The sequence below is a fragment of the Leuciscus leuciscus genome (assembly GCF_965113295.1).
Source record: "Leuciscus leuciscus genome assembly, contig: HAP1_SCAFFOLD_437, whole genome shotgun sequence".
In the NCBI taxonomy this organism is placed as follows: Eukaryota; Metazoa; Chordata; class Actinopteri; order Cypriniformes; family Leuciscidae; genus Leuciscus; species Leuciscus leuciscus.
Window position 1 is genome coordinate 6,473 of NW_028118302.1, and position 17,500 is coordinate 23,972.

The 17,500-nt window shown below is 39.1% G+C and overlaps 1 protein-coding gene, 1 long non-coding RNA gene and 1 gene segment (V, D, J or C); 1 reads left to right on the forward strand and 2 right to left on the reverse strand.

Annotated features, from left to right (window-relative positions):
• Positions 1-470: 470 nt before the first annotated feature.
• LOC309491690 lies at positions 471-3,956 on the reverse strand. Its single transcript, XR_014203254.1, has 2 exons — positions 3,461-3,956; positions 471-910 (listed from the first exon to the last, which is right to left on the reverse strand). It is a non-coding gene; the product is annotated as an uncharacterized lncRNA (long non-coding RNA).
• Positions 3,957-4,047: 91 nt separating this feature from the next.
• Positions 4,048-4,681, forward strand: LOC309491689 (immunoglobulin kappa variable 1-6-like). The segment is given in 2 exons: positions 4,048-4,191; positions 4,275-4,681.
• A 247-nt stretch (positions 4,682-4,928) lies between these two features.
• LOC309491687 (uncharacterized protein) lies at positions 4,929-15,979 on the reverse strand (the record flags this gene model as incomplete). Its single annotated transcript, XM_082190729.1, has 7 exons — positions 4,929-6,316; positions 8,142-8,195; positions 8,282-8,428; positions 10,170-10,761; positions 10,872-10,946; positions 11,322-11,411; positions 15,098-15,979. The coding sequence occupies 7 exons, from the start codon at positions 15,977-15,979 to the stop codon at positions 6,063-6,065; spliced, it is 2,094 nt and encodes a 697-aa protein (XP_082046855.1). The 3' UTR covers positions 4,929-6,062.
• Positions 15,980-17,500: the final 1,521 nt, after the last annotated feature.

Genomic DNA, 17,500 nt, shown 5'->3' on the forward strand with positions numbered 1-17,500 from the left:
TGTGTAAATGAATAGGCTTGGACTTGGTGCTGATAACCCAATGCACAGGACAATAGAGACACCAGAATAACAATATTCATGATTCTGAAGCTGAAAATACTGAATTATTTCAGACGAAAATGCTTGATGTCTCTGACTAGATATATCTAAAATAATGTAGGCCACTTTTTACTGGTAACATCAGACATTTGGCATTATCAGGACCCACAAATATTCCCCCATTGCATTATTATACATTATATTCAACATTATATACAGTAGTTTAATGTAGTAGTGACACGAAAACCCTGTAAACTTGAATTTTTTAACACAGTAATTTTCATTTTGGGTGAATAATACGATACATATTGTCACTATCCACTGTAATTATTGTTCCACCCCTAATTACAATCAATCAAAAGCCGCTGAAACTTTAGTGCAGGACTTTGAAGGAACGACACACTGATCAATGATGCAGTCCAACACAAATGTGCGCTTGCGTTCAGATGAAGCTTTATTGAATGAACAGCAATGGCAGCACATTGACAGACTGCTTCAGTATTGAGCTGTAAATCACGTGACGCTCAGATACGCTGGTCTTCACTGGAGAAACATCAGCACTCGGAGCTCTTGAGGAACGAGGCCTCGTGAGCAGCTCCGGCATGTGTTCCTCTGCAGACGAAGCGCTCTGTGTCTTCCCAGCGTGCTTTGCTGAGGCTCAGGACGCTGCTGCGACTGTAGAGACCGTCCCGCTCGCTCTCTGCGCTGGTCTGAACCCCCTCGGTGACCTCTGACCCGTCCAGCGTCCAGCTCACCGTCGCCCCCTGTGGAGAGTAAGAGCTGAGCAGGCAGAGCAGAGCGGGGGGGTCTCCAGAGATCAGCAGAGAAGAGGGAGACAGCAGAGACACGGAGGGAGACACGGAGGGACCCGCTGGAACACACACACACACACACACACACACACACATTCATGAATGATCATTTTATTTTAAATATACAAGTTACATTTTAAATGATCCACAGAATGAGTTTGAAAAACATTATCCAAGTAAATTGATGATTATATTGTGATGTCGTTATAAGATCTAGAAAACTAATTTAAATGATCATTTCAATATTAATTGTATTTTGAAAATATTCTGCTATTCAGAAACTCACAATCATAAACATCAGCAAATTTGATAGTTTAAATGATTAATTTTCAAAATGCTCTTCAACTGAGTTTCTTTCTGTCTGATGAAAATTATAAAAGATTATATTTATGTTTCCACATTATACAACTTTTGTTTCATGCATTTAAAAAAGCCCTTAATAGTTACATTTACCAAGAATTATAGACAAAAACTATATATGAAGAAATTATTGAATAGATTTTAATTTTTCAATATATAAAATTAACTAAATGTTAGAAATAATAATATTTTAAATATTACTGTAAAATGAAATATGACATTTAAAATGGCTATACAAATTGTTAAATTTAATAATAAAAAAAAATTACTTTTTATTTTTTTTCAGAAGTTACAGAACATTTTAATCTCATTCTTATTTTAAACAACATTGTCCACATGAAAATTGATTAATATATTGTGATTTCTTCATAAGATTTAAAATTTTAAATAATAATTTCAATATTAATTTGTAAAAATATTCATACATTTTGATACTCACAAAAAAATCAATCGTAATTTTCAGCAAAGTTTCAATATATATTTTAAATTCTACTGTTAAGACACAATCATAATCATCAGCAAACTTAACAGTTTAAATTGTTGATTTTTAAAATGCTTATTAACTAAATATCTCTTTGTCTGATGATGACGCTTACACAAAAAATGTATTATCAAACTTTGGATGCATTTTAAAAACCCTTAATTGTTAAATTATAGACAAAATTATTTATATCAAGAAATAATTGAATATATCATAAAATACTGCAATCCATAGGCAACATTAAAATACAATCAAGTGTTATCAATAATAATTAAATTATTAATGTAAAATTAAAAATAACATTTAAAAACAATATGAAATATAAAACTTAACCCTCTACTGCATGAATTTTGATGACACATGATAAAAATTATTTCACATCATTTCCTGGCTCATTTGGGAACATTTTATTGATTTATTGAAAAATGTCCCTCCCCCAACCCCCCCACCCCAAAATATTTTTTTGTTGCCTGAGGGCAACGTTATGCAACAATGGTAAAGAATCATAGAGAAAATGATCATTATACAATTCTCAGAGAGCAATACAAAAATAAAAAAAATTATTAAAAAATGTCAAGAAATCATTTAAGTAAAAAGGGAAAAACACTTAAATAACTCTGACTGGCAATCCAATGGACGAGTCTGGGTTTGGCAGGAAAACGGTACTTGCCTGACTGCATTGTGCCAAGTGTAAAGTTTTGTAGAGGGGGGATTATGGTGTGGGGTTGTTTGGTGGAGGGGGGATTATGGTGTGGGGTTGTTTGGTGGAGGGGGGATTATGGTGTGGGGTTGTTTGGTGGAGGGGGGATTATGGTGTGGGGTTGTTTGGTGGAGGGGGGATTATGGTGTGGGGTTGTTTTTCAGGGGTTGGGCTTTGCCCCTTAGGTCCAGTGAAAGGAACTCCTAATGCTTTAGCATACCAAGACAATTTGGACAATTTCATGCTCCCAACTTTGTGGGAACAGTTTGTAGATGGCCCCTTTCTGTTCTAACATGACTGTGGATGCTGCACATTAGTGTCACTTTGGTGACTTTGGGTGTTCCTGTGCACCCAGGAACCCTACATCTTCCCTACTTGTAACACATTATTTGCCATTGTGAGGTATTGTCCAAGACATCCTTGAAAAGTACCCCTTATCGCATAACGTTGCCCTGAGGCAACAAGAAGAAAAACTGAATTTGTGAACATGCAAAATAAAAATAAATTCACAAAACCTGCCAAAAGGCTTCTCTACACCTTCATACACACACACATATTTTTTATGTACAGTTCATGTCATTTTAAATATGATTACTAAAGCAAATAATCTTGCTTTCATCTCACACCATGTGCTCCTGTGACCATGTGTCAGAAAAGGACGTCCCGCCTTCAAATGGTGCTTGATAGTGACTCCCAAACCTTATTGGACTGTTCTTTGATACTTTTTCAAACATTCTAATTGGTTGCAATCATTTAAAGAAAAATGTACTGAACACAGGGCTTAAGAAAACTTTCCGTTGCCTGGGGGCAACGCTATGCAGTAGAGGGTTAAGTAAATAATAAAATAGTTAAATGATAAATTGCTTTTCAAAAACATATTAATAAATGAATTATCTTGGTGACAAATAAGATCATCTTTTAGATGTTTTTTTTTTAAGGTTCATTCATGGCATTTTAAGATCATCATGAATAATTATCTTGTTGAAATAATCTAAAAAATAAAATAAAATTAATGAATTTAAATTTTCTTATTAGAGAACATTTTTATAGAGAATAGAAAAGACTTACTGATCGTCAGTTTAGTTCCTCCACCGAAAGTGAACCACAGTGTTTCATTCTAGTGAAAGAGTCGTACAAAAACCTCTGTCACACTCAAATGAACACACACACACACACACACACACACACACACACACACACACAGTCTCATCGTCTCTAAATGTCTCTTAATGCATGAAAACTATTAAATCTAAATAAATAATATAATCAGAAAGACTCTGTACTGATCTTTACACATCTTAACTGGGAGTTTCTAAATGATTATGTGTTTCTTAAAGCATTTTAATAAGTGTTGATGACCTGTGACCTCTGGAATGACCTTTGCCCTCTCATGGAGTTCACAGTGAAATACTTGTTTCTTTTAGTGATGAAACTGTCATTTGATTCATCAGAAAGTCTGAACTCTGAACCAGAGACTCGTGCAGAATAAAGAAGAAATGATTTCTAAACTCCTACAGAAGTGAAAACACACTCCACTGGATCATGAGAATAAAACACATTAAAGGCCACAAAACTGGATCAGTTTCTTCTGCATGTGTTCATTTTCATGTGTGTTTTCCTCCAGCTGGTTTTTGCTCAGAGAGTCACTTTGCATCGGCACGTGTTTCAGTTCTCCGAGTGTTTATAGCCTTCAGACTCACACACTTTATAACACACTGCTGTTTACCACGGTACAAACCCAACAAACACCATGAATCTCTTCAGCAGCTTCATCTGGATTCTGACCGCTTTTATTCCAGGTAACAGAAGTCAAAGCTTGTCATTTCTGAGTCTTTAATCTTCATGTCATTTGATGAAACTCATATAATGTTGTTGTCAACAGCATCCAGAGGAATCACTGTGACTCAGCCTGAAGTTGTGAATGTTTCTGAAGGACAAATCGCCACTATAGACTGTAAAACTGATGCTGGGATAAATGGCGATGATTTAGCTTGGTATCAGCAGAAACATGGAGAAGCTCCTAAACTCATCATTTATGGGGTAAATGATCTCTATGATGAGAGTCTCAGTCGATTCAGTGGGAATGGAAGATCTGGAGGAACTGATTTCACTCTGACCATCAGTGGAGTCCAGACTGAAGATGTTGGACATTATTACTGTATGAGTGTACACTACATCAGTAACTGGGTGTTCACACAGTGATAAAGAGTCGTACAAAAACCTCCGTCAGTCAGAGTCACAGTGACTGAACTGAAACTGCAGCTGCTCAAACACACACACACACACACACACACACACACACACACACACACACACGTTTATGTGGATTAGCCAGACTTTTTCTCCAAACAGGCCAGGTGGTGGTTTAGATGGACTACCCTTTCCTGAGGTCCTAGAGCTATGAGAGTTAGATTAAAACACTCAAAAAAATTTGAAAAAAATTCAGGACACTTTAGACTTCAGATACACCCTTCAGACTCAGAGCGTGATACACACCACCCTAACATTATTGTGGTTTATAGAGACAGTTCTCATTTTGAAGAATATGTGACTTATAGGGACCAAAACAAACATTATTGGGACTTTAAAGGGACAATGACGTCACTTAAATACTTGCTCATTAACATAAATGCTCATTACCATAAATACACATTAACCTGACACCACCAAGCATTAATGGGACTTGAATTATTATTTTATTACACAACTCTTAACGTCACCAGTGTTAGTTGGTGACACTGACTAACAGCCAGATAACAGCCTGTAAGAGCTAAACAATAGATTGTCACACAACACAAGTGCCATGACAATAAGAATTGGCAGACAACAACTTAAAACACAAGAGCCACACTTTTTAAAACATTAAAGGAACTTTGGACTTTTGGGACATTAGCTTAATCCCGTATCCCCCAGAGTTAGATAAGTCCACACATACCCTTCTCATCTCCGTGCGTGCCGTAACTCTGTCTGACGCACCCATCGCTAGCCTAGCTTAGCACAAAGACTGGAGGTAAATGGCTCCAGCTAGCATACTGCTCACAATAAGTGACACAATAACGCCAACATTCTCCTATTTACATGTTGTGATTTGTATAGTCACAGCGTGTACAAATAACAAGGTCACATGAGACACAGACATCTTCTAACCGTTTACATACTGGGAACTATATTCTCAGAAGGCGAAGCACTGCTACTTCTGCGGAGGGATTTGCTCGCAGCGCCTGAGAAGCCCTATGGTGAGGGGCAGAGAGTTCGCTCAGAGGGTTGCGCTAATCACTCCAGCCAGCAGTGCTTCGCCTTCTATATAGTAAATTCTATGAGAATATAGTTCCCTGTATGTAAACGGTTAGAAGATGGCTGTCTCTCATGTGACCTTGTTATTTGTACACGCTGTGACTATACACATCACAACATGTAAATAGGAGAATGTTGGCGTTATTGTGTCACTTATTGGGAGGAGTATGCTAGCTGGAGCCATTTACCTCCAGTCTTTGTGCTAAGCTAGGCTAGCGGTGGGTGCGTCAGACAGAGTTACGGCACACACAGAGATGAAAAGGGTATGTATGGACTTGTCTAACTCTGGGGGATACAGGGAATAAGCTAATGTCCCAAAAGGTTGGCGTGTTCCTTTGACAATTGTGGTGGTGTTTCTATGTTTGTGTTAGTGTATTTAAATCTTTTCTTTTTCTAACTGCCTCTTTGCAGCTATTCCTCTATTTCGAACAAAGTCCCTTATATTTTGCACTGTTCTTTGTGCCAACACGGGGTCTTCCACCAGTTTGCAGTGACTGCATTCAGTTTTGGTGGCCAGTTTTCCCCTGCTTATATGACCTTTGAAGTGTCGCATTACTGTGGCGACCTCAGCCTTAGACCACACTTTCTTTGCCACTCTTCTGGATCCATGTTCCTCATCAGCATAATTCCCTGGAAGATAGGCAAACAAAAATGAATAGATCACAAAATGTGTTGTCCAGTTGAAGCCATCAAAACATGAGTTCAGTTAATGCCACAGTTGACAAGAAATTGCAGTTTACTTTTCTTAATTCACTTTGGGTATCAGTTGGTGTCTCACTCGATGTAATTTCACCAACTTTACTAGCCCACATTAGAGTGTGGACAATATGGAGTGTATTTTTAGAATGTCTTTACTGTTCATCTATTTATGTGGCCAAACCTTTTGATATTTGAATTAATTGCAGTAAGTAATACTACAATTAGTAACATGTCTTAAGTAATTTTGGCATTGTACTTCAACACACCGTATTTTAAATGAAACAAAGACTATGGGGTTTAAGGTCTGATTCTCAGTTTAAATCTGATTTCATAAGGTTAGCTAAAAAGTGATGGAACTTGGTCTGAAAGTTTAGTCTTGATATTGAAACCGTACGTAACAATCAGCCTAATACTACTTTTAACCTCTTAATCTTCCAGATTTTGTGGCATGTTGTGACTCAGTCATCAAGACCAATTCATTTTTAGTCTTTTAACTAACTTGCTAAAAAGAGAATTAATAGAACGTACTCATGGGCAATCAAGAGAACATGTGAAGAGAAGGAGGTAACTTTACTTTTATCTCAAATTCAGTATACATTTCCTGATAATAAAGTAAGTGTATATGCTCCCTTGCAGACAAGATGTTTTGTACAAATGCAGTACAGTTAAATTTAGGGCTATTTATTTATATCTCTTTCTTTAAAGTCCACATGAAATCAAAATTGACCATATTTACTTTGTTTGCCTAAATTGATCGTTTTGTGGTGAACAATTCATCCATGCAAGTCAATCCACACAAAAAAATGTTTTGGCTTCGTAATCTTTAATCAAAATCTGAAAATGCCCCTCCCCTCTGCATTGGAGGACCTTCTCCGATGACGTAGGTTTGAAGAATTGGTTTGGGAAACACTTAACCACTCCGCTCAAACCATTAGTCTGTTATGAGCAGAGATGGAGAGGAGGAGCGCTAGAGTAAAACCCTGCCCTCTGTTCAATATTCCTTTTCACTGGGAAATACGTCATAACACTGGAGAAAAGTCGTTTGCAACTTCCGGTTCACGCGGACTTTAAGATTACTCTTGCATTTTGATAGTTTAAAACTTCAGAGACAGGAAACATCACAAAGACGTGCATAATAATCCTTCTGTTAAAGGGATACTTCACCGTTTTTTCATTTTAAACTATGCTATTCCCTTAACTAAGACGAGTTGATACATACCTCGCTCTAGCACGCAGCGACACTTTGATAGCACTTAGCTTACCCCAGTATATTCAATGGTATCTAACAGCAATGAATTTAGAAGTGACCAAACACCTCCACGTTTTCCCTATTTAAATACAGTTACACGAGTAGTTACACGACCAAGTATGGTGACACAAAATAAAACGTGGCTTAGAAACGCTTAGAAAAGTGCCACGTTGTGTCACCATACTTGGTCGTGTAACTGTATTTAAATAGGGAAAACGTGGAGGTGTTTGGTCGCTTCTAGCTTCATCTCTGTTTGGATCCTAATGAATGAACTGGGCTCAGCTACGTGCTTTCAAAGTGTCGCTGCGTGCGATTGAGTGCACGCACTGAGACGAGAGAGGTATGTAGCAACTCGTCTTAGTTAAGGGAATAGCATAGTTTAATATGAAAAAAATGGTGAAGTATCCCTTTAAGGGAGTTGGGCAAAGTAAGAATTTCATTGTAGGGTATAAACCACTGTGTTTTTTTCTGTGCATAGACAATAAACCTCTTGAATCTGAATCTTACCTTCAGAGGGAGGTACACTCTCACTTACTCTGGACGACACAAATGACACTGATCCTGTTGAAAACATAATTTAACAAGTTACTTTTGTCACAGGAAAAAATACATTTTATCAGCAGTGACTATGAATTGAGTTAACATACCAAAGTCTCCCATGTCATGATCTTGCTCTGTGGTTGTAGAGTCAATAGCCATAGGCTCCACAGTTCCAAACTCTGATGCGGTGAGATCTGTGTTGCTGTCATCAGATTCGCTCCCACTGTCTTCAGCATCACTTAATGCAATCTCATCTGGAAAATGGCATTAGTAAAACTCAGAGGTGGAAAGAGTACCTGAAAACCATACTTGAGTAAAAAGTCAGATACCTTGCAGCATAAATTACTCTATTACAACAAGTTACCAATACCAATACGACTTGAGTAAAAGTGATTTTAACAGTACTTTAGTATTTTACTTGTAGTGGAGTGGCTAAGTGCTTATGTTTGGCAGAATCGTTCAGTTTATGATACAAGCGTGAAAATTGGCATGAGCAGTCTCCATGGGTCACTCGACAAGAAAATTGTCCGAGCCACTTGAAATTTCAAGATGGTGGCCATTTTTCAAGATGGCTGACACCTTAGTGGAGCAGTTAAGTGATATAGTGGTTTATTTGGTGATACAAGCATGCAAATTGGCATGAGCAGTCTCTTTGGGTGTGGGTCACTTGACAATAAGCCACCTACAGCTACTTGAAATTTCAAGATGGCGGCCATTTTTCAAGATGGCCACCACCTTACTGGAGCAATTAGGCTTAATAAATCATTTAGTTGGTGATGCAAGCATGAAAATTGCCATGAGCCTAATTGCTCCACTAAGGTGGTGGCCATCTTGAAATTTCAAGTAGCTGTAGGTGGCTTATTGTCTAGTGACCATCAGAGACTGCTAATGCAATTTTTCGGCCATCTTGAAAAATTAAAAATCTTGAAATTTCAAGTGGCTCGGACAATTTTCTTGTCAAGTGACCCATGGAGACTGCTCATGCCAATTTTCACGCTTGTATCATAAACTGAATGATAATATCACTTAGCCGCTCCACTATTGTACTAAATTAAGGCTCAAAGATGCACTAGTCCTTGACACCTGAGAGATGCAGGTGAAAATAAGAAACAATTGATTTGTAAAATGAGAAGTCATGTTTATTTTCTAAAATCTAAATAAAACTGAACACCTCAATAGTGCAATAAATCAGGGTCGACACAACAGCCTCTTAAAGGGATTGTTCACCCAAAAATGAAAATTCTGTCTTCATGTAGTCAACCTCAAGTTGTTCCAAACCTGTATACATTTCTTTGTTCTGCTGTACACAAAGATAGATATTTTATATATTTTTGTAACCAAGCAGATCTTGCCAGCCATTGACTAGTACAGCAGAACAAAGACAAGTTTGGAACAACTTGAGGGTGAGTAAATGACAGAATATTCATTTTTGGGTGAACCATCTATTTAAGCGTCTACAAACTCTCAAGTCTCAGTTAAGCTCAAGTGCACAAAAAGGCCACACGTAAACCAATATCCTCCAAAAAGGCCTTGTCAATATAGTGGATAAATAAAATAATGTTAAGTAAAATTAAATAGTCAAAGTCTACTTGCACTGGATGTGCTGGTTTTGGACTCATCACTGGCTGCAGTTTTGCAAAGTAACTATTTTTACTTGAGTAGTTTTGAGCTATTATACCCGTTTTATACCCGTTTATGTTTAATGTGGTCCATGAGCACATAAGATAAATGATTACACAATATATGTTATGTTAATATTAACGTAATTCGACTGCACCTACACAAACATAATTTTGAATTACTGTCCAGCCATACTGTAGACTTAAGTTTATATTTCTGAATAGTAGTCCTCGACTCATATTTGGACATGAAAGGTGATTTTTTTTTCTTGGAAAAGGATGCTGACGACGCCAAGTCTAGATGTTTATAAATTAACATTCAAAGGAAAAAACAAAAACTCAGATAATATCTACAAGGGCTAATGTCTGTACAAACCTTCAATTTCAATCTCATCCAGCGACTTCCCCTGCATGCTGGAAAGGTTTCCTTTCTCCATTGACAAGAGGAGTTTGGAAATCTTAGCCAGTTGTGTTGTGGGAACTGGTAATCTGTAGAAGTCGCGGTGAACACGAATGTCGTGACCCAGGAAATCTGCAACCTGATCAAGTTCATTGTGTTTTAAATTAACTCCACACTGGCTTGCATGAACACGCAAACAGTCCTGTCCTCTGTAGTGGCTCATTGACGTTGGTCTTGCAAACAGGAAGACATTTGTGGCACAAACGCCACATTCAGTACTTCTACTGGCAAGTAGTGACAAAGCATCCACCACACTTGGTGTGAGCAGAATGGCAACCTTTCTGCCCTTTTTCCCCATGATTTCAATTCGGCTGAAATAGTTACAAAGCTTCTGTTCAGTCTTCGACAACCCCAGTGCAACATCTTCATGGAGCTTTGTGTTGTCCCTTTCATGAAAACTTTTGAGGCGGATTTTCGAAACTTCCCCAGCACGTCTTCGATTGAAGACAATGATTTGTGCAAGTGTGAGTTTTGCAAGTTGAGCATAGTTCTGAGTGGTGGCCTCTTCCTTCAAAGAAAGACAGAGGAAAACCTTGATTAAAACTCACTGACAACTTTTCTGATATCAACAATCAAGAGCAAGATATTAATAAAAATCTATCTTTTGTGAGGACATACCTCTTCAGTATCATCAGTTGTGGATGGGGGATTTGTGGTTCCACACATCTTTGGAGCCATTTCATCATCAAGGCCCTGTAAAAAGAAAAAAACAAACAAAAAATATTGCAGTCCAAGTGTTCTTAAAAACCCAAGTGATGCCTCTGGGGACAGGACCCTCTAAACTGTATGGACCTCCCAAGTCATGTTTGGGTGGGGTTCAGGGTTTGATACACATACACTCAGATATTATACTGACTGAAGCTTGAAAAAGCACGTTTAGACAAATGTCCTTCCATTCCATTGTCCACATAAAGCATGTTCTACTCAGGCGACTGTCCACATAAAGCATGTTCTACTCAGGCGACCACACACACACACACACACACACACACATATATATATATATTGAAATAGGTTGGTAGATTTAACATTTTGCCACAAATAAGTTGTACATGAGATTTAATTTACCTCTCCAACCTTGGTGAGTGGGCTGAGCTCTGGACTAGTCTGATTCGGGTGGCTGACGGCTGTATGGCTGCACTTGCTCTCAGTGGTCAGCTGTAGAAGATGAAACAGAGACAAAAGACAATAAAGAGAAAGTCCTGGGAACGTGATACTAGAGAGGACATTTGACATCTGAATAAAAAAATAAAATAAACCATTCTACTGTTGACAGAAAGACCTTGATTAAAAACAGACAACTTTTCTGATATTAACAATCAGAGCAAGATATTAATAAAAATCTACCTTTTGTGTCTATCTATCTATCTATCTCATCAAGGCCCTGTAAAAAGGAATACAAAATAAAAATAAAAACATTATATATATAATTATATAAATCATTATATAAAACTACACTCTGATGAACACAGCATTTGATGACTTGTTCTACCAGTCTGTAATGGTCAGTATCATCTATGGTGTGCTGGTTAGGTTGTGCTGACAAACTGCTAACAAAAGCAATAAAAATCATGTTCCACCTGAAGCTAGATGGAAATGTACAGTATTTTGGTATGTGAAATGTTCTATGGTTAAAGCATTTCTTATATGAGAACTATCAATTTCACAAAGTTAGTTAAATAAAGTCAAGAATATAAAAACACTGTTTTTAACTTTTTTTTTTTTTTAAATAACACTCTACACACAGCATGTTTTGTATATTGATCATTGTGGTTGGTTACTATGGTACCAATTAATTTATCTTACAGGTTTAGTACACTAACAGAACATCATAAACACATTACATTTATTTAATGGCCTGAAAGCACTCATATTAATGATATCACAGCCTTCCTGTGTCACTGCAACTTCATATTTAAACAAAATAATGTTGGGCTACTAAGAAAATATTTAATTCTATAAAACAAACACAATGTCTGTAGTAAAAGTTAAGGCTTTAACTAGCTACGCCCTGCTCGTTAAGCCATGCGATAGCCACAGCTCAACTTAACCTAGCTAGCTTTCATTTTAAAAACAAAACTACCAAATTTGACCTGCTGGCAATGTTACTTCTGTCCTCATCTCTACCTGATGTCCTCCACCTCTTTAGCCTGAGGACATGTTGATAGCCACTCAAGCTAGCTCAGCTAACATTGTGGTAAATATATAGCATTTTACAGTAATTGTAAGTCACAAGTTACACTTTCTTGCAAATAGGAAACACTTCATGCAAAAATGCAACTATATTTATAAATATAAGTATTACCTGTATGTATTTAATCCAGTAAATCCAATGACGTCGAGCTGACACTTCCGAGGCGAGGTGTGGTCCATTAGGCATTTAATTAGCGACTGCTCGAGGCCATGCTTCTGGGCGGAGTTTCCCGTCGACTTCCGTTTGTTACCGCCCACGTGCGCAAACCAGCCAATCACAAGACGGCCCGCCAAAATGCACCGTGTGTATCAGAAATGTGTATGAAACTGCAATATAAAACCCAGCTGTGGGGTCGCTGTTCTATACACTGGGATTAGAGGATGGATACCCGACCCGAGCCCGACGGGACCCGTCGGTACCCGACGGGCCGGGCCGGGTTCGGACAGATATTTAGAAATTATGTTCGGGTTCGGGTCGGGCTCGGTCACATCAGCGCGATAAGGCATTGAACATTTTAAATTTAAAACAGCTTATTATGTAGGTACGTTAGCCAATGTGCCTGATGCTTTCACTTGATGCAAACGTTCATTTTTTGTGATTAAAATGCATGTAAAATTGTACCATAACATCTGTCTTCCTGTGTGCGCAAATTTCAAATTTGTTTATGTAGCCGTGACAACCAAACACGTGCATGCGCGCCCATGTTAAGTGCGCTTGTTTCTCCGTGCGCGCTGATGCACTCATCCTGTTGACATTTCCGAATGCCTTCCTTCAGTTGCTTAATAAAAGCGGGCTTTCCACACAAACAAACGTACATGTGTCATTAGTATGAGAAAAAAAATGGGATTTTAACTGTCGGTCTCGGGTCGGGCTCGGACATAAATATCTTTATGCCTGTCGGGCTCGGGTCGGGTTCGGTTACTGCTCTGTCGGACGCGGGCCGGGCTCGGACAGAAAAATTCGGCCCGATCCGCACTCTAACTGGGATACACTCAAAATCAGGTCAAGTGGTAAATAAGGACTTTCAAAGAAAAAGAGAATTTATGTTGCTCAGACACTAACAAATGCAGTTACACTCTTTGATTTATGAGGACCTTGGCATAGTCCCCGTATTACCCTTAGGTCCGGGGAGCCCAGGTGAAATGTCCGGCGTGTTGTCCGTGTAAACCACATATCCCAACACACACACACACACACACACACACATATCAACTTAATATACATTTTTCAGCACTTTATTAATATTACTGAAGATAATAAGAAATTATTTTGATAATATTTTTTCAGTTAATTGTTGGTTTATCTATTCTCATATGGTTGTTCATGTATTTTTATAAAGCATGATTATTTTTTCTTCTTAATCATACACTCATACTGTAAAGTGAATCATAAACATGTTGTTGCTTGACTAGTTTATTAATCATCTTCCATAAAGCCGCTGTTTAGATCATCATGTACAAGAGTCACAGATGAACTGATTCAGAGCAAAATGAGCCGTGAAAGAGAGAAACCTTATTTAATCAGACGCTCCACCGTCCCACAATCAGTCTGTCTGTAACCATTCACTGTTTTCTGGATGCATTAATTATGAATCCAGCGATGCATCTGAGTCTCACATGAGCAGAAGACAGATCTCGCACAACAACACTTCAGTCTCGAGTCAAACACACTTAAAACATTCATAAAGATGTTATTGCTCAACACTGAAATAAAGCGCTTCATTGTGTGGAAACTTCACTGTTATTTTTACAAGATAAAATACTGCAGTTTTACTGAGATCAGTGTTTATGGGCGATCAGAGACATTTAAGGGGTTTTAGGATATATGATTTAATTTTATTTGAAAATGAGACTTTGAATGTATCAGCTGTAACAATCAGCCTTCTCGGTTGAATTACATTAACTAAAATTGGGGCCAGATTAAACTGTGTGAGTTTGTTAAGTGTTTTAAAAGATGAGACAACAACAGAAATAAAGTGAATAAATGAAGTGTATTTACAATTTCTACCAGGAACTTAAAACAACACAATACAACAAAGAAGCCTTAGGCTGTTAAAAGCATAGTCCATTGGTTCCATACCCTAAAACAGTCCTTAAGAGTCCTTGCGTGCTGTAAGTCCCAATGTGTAAGTGTCCACCGGTGTATATACAATCCAACTGTAGTGATAATCCAATGAAAGTGATGTGGTTTGCTGGAATGGTAAGTCCTTAAAAGCAACTCCTCGATCCAGCTTTGGTCCTCTTGACAGAGACCCTGTTGGTTTGCCATGCTCCTTCTTTTATGCTGGCTATTTCCTGTTTCCTGTCATGTGATTGCTCACATGACAGGCAGACCATAATCATTTAAAGACATACACACACAAAAACAGATAAGAGGAATAAAATGGACTAAAATGACTAAGACAACATGTAAACCTATTAAAACTCTAATATACATAAAATCATTATAATATACAGAGTGGTTAAAACATGTGTCATGTGTGACAGTGTCACATAGTCCCCCCCCCCCCAGCCTACGGCTCCCCGGGGAAGGTACTAGTCCCTTGAAGGTACTGTCAGCCATTGTCCATGTAGTGGGTATCCTCTTGAATGTGTGTCCTAAAATGTCTTTGTAATAAATTAGATAAAACTAGGCCCTCCCACATAGGCACTAGTCTGCCGGAGGAATCTATGGGAACACCAGAGAGAGGTGGAATCCGATACCAGCCTGGGTGTCCTTGGGTCGGTGACGCCATTCCTCCCAGGGTCTTGAAATACCCAGCTTTCCTGGCATGCCTCTCACCCTGGCAATTCCTTCTATCCGGCTTAAGGGTCTCTTTCAGTGTTGATGAACGGTGATGATGTTGATGGTGAAGTGGTTTCTTGTTAGGATTGATGACTGCACACTCCTTGGTCTCCACACCACACAACTTGCAATCGGCGACAAATCTCCAGACGTCGCTGCGGATCGTGGGCCACCAGGCAACTTCCAAGATCTGCAGGAGGCTCTTTAGCCGTCCATGATGTTTCTCCTCGGTCTTTAGATGGAAGTGCTGTATCGTCTGCTGGATCAGGGGCTTGGGAACGACGAGCTGGATTTTCATGTTGTCGTCCCCCTTCTGGATCCGCCGATACATCAAGCCCTGGTGTTCCCGCAGTTCGACCCGGTTGGTTGGTTGAGTGGTGGGAGAGATGGTAAGTCCCTGGAGAGTGTCATCAGCACCCTGTGCGCTGGCGAGTTGCTCTCTGGAGAAGGGAAGGATGGAGATTATGGGGTCGAAGTCTGGCCCAGCTGGTATTGTGGCACAGAATTCTCCATCAGTTGCTCTGTTGAGGGGTCGTGAAGTGGTTGAGGTGGTGGGATTGTTGGCCGAAGGAAAGCCAGGGGTTGACGTGGGAGAAACCGGGCTGGTCGTCGCAGTGGGAGAGAAGATAATGGCTTCTGGATCCTTCCTTTGCTCCAGTTGTTTCGCCCATTTCTTGTCTCTCCTCTTGAAACACTCGATGACCTCTCTCTCCAGTGTTCCCACGGCATCCTTTATAGATTCCTCCATTTTACACAATTTTAAATCCACAGCCTCTCTAAAATACACTTCACGATTAAGATTACTTTCAACAGAGTCTTTAAAATTCTTCTCCAATTTTAAAACAATGTTTTTAAGAGCAATCACCTCAGCCCGAAGCTGTACACACTCACAATGATGTAAAAACTGTTCATCATTAAAACCAGCTGATGTATTAAAAGAAGCAGCACTATCTTTTTATGTATATTAGAGTTTTAATAGGTTTACATGTTGTCTTAGTCCTTTTAGTCCATTTTATTCCTCTTATCTGTTTTTTTGTGTGTATGTCTTTAAATGATTATGGTCTGCCTGTCATGTGAGCAATCACATGACAGGAAACAGGAAATAGCCAGCATAAAAGAAGGAGCATGGCAAACAAACAGGGTCTCTGTCAAGAGGACCAAAGCTGGATCGAGGAGTTGCTTTTAAGGACTTACCATTCCAGCAAACCACATCACTTTCATTGGATTATCACTACAGTTGGATTGTATATACACCGGTGGACACTTACACATTGGGACTTACAGCACGCAAGGACTCTTAAGGACTGTTTTAGGGTATGGAACCAATGGACTATGCTTTTAACAGCCTAAGGCTTCTTTGTTGTATTGTGTTGTTTTAAGTTCCTGGTAGAAATTGTAAATACACTTCATTTATTCACTTTATTTCTGTTGTTGTCTCATCTTTTAAAACACTTAACAAACTCACACAGTTTAATCTGGCCCCAATTTTAGTTAATGTAATTCAACCGAGAAGGCTGATTGTTACATATGGTGGCCCGTACGGGGACGTTTAAAGATTTTTAACGCTGTGTTGAGAAGAGTGTTTTAAGATGATGACTAGTCAAGATAGTGCTGCTTCTTTTAATACATCAGCTGGTTTTAATGATGAACAGTTTTTACATCATTGTGAGTGTGTACAGCTTCGGGCTGAGGTGATTGCTCTTAAAAACATTGTTTTAAAATTGGAGAAGAATTTTAAAGACTCTGTTGAAAGTAATCTTAATCGTGAAGTGTATTTTAGAGAGGCTGTGGATTTAAAATTGTGTAAAATGGAGGAATCTATAAAGGATGCCGTGGGAACACTGGAGAGAGAGGTCATCGAGTGTTTCAAGAGGAGAGACAAGAAATGGGCGAAACAACTGGAGCAAAGGAAGGATCCAGAAGCCATTATCTTCTCTCCCACTGCGACGACCAGCCCGGTTTCTCCCACGTCAACCCCTGGCTTTCCTTCGGCCAACAATCCCACCACCTCAACCACTTCACGACCCCTCAACAGAGCAACTGATGGAGAATTCTGTGCCACAATACCAGCTGGGCCAGACTTCGACCCCATAATCTCCATCCTTCCCTTCTCCAGAGAGCAACTCGCCAGCGCACAGGGTGCTGATGACACTCTCCAGGGACTTACCATCTCTCCCACCACTCAACCAACCAACCGGGTCGAACTGCGGGAACACCAGGGCTTGATGTATCGGCGGATCCAGAAGGGGGACGACAACATGAAAATCCA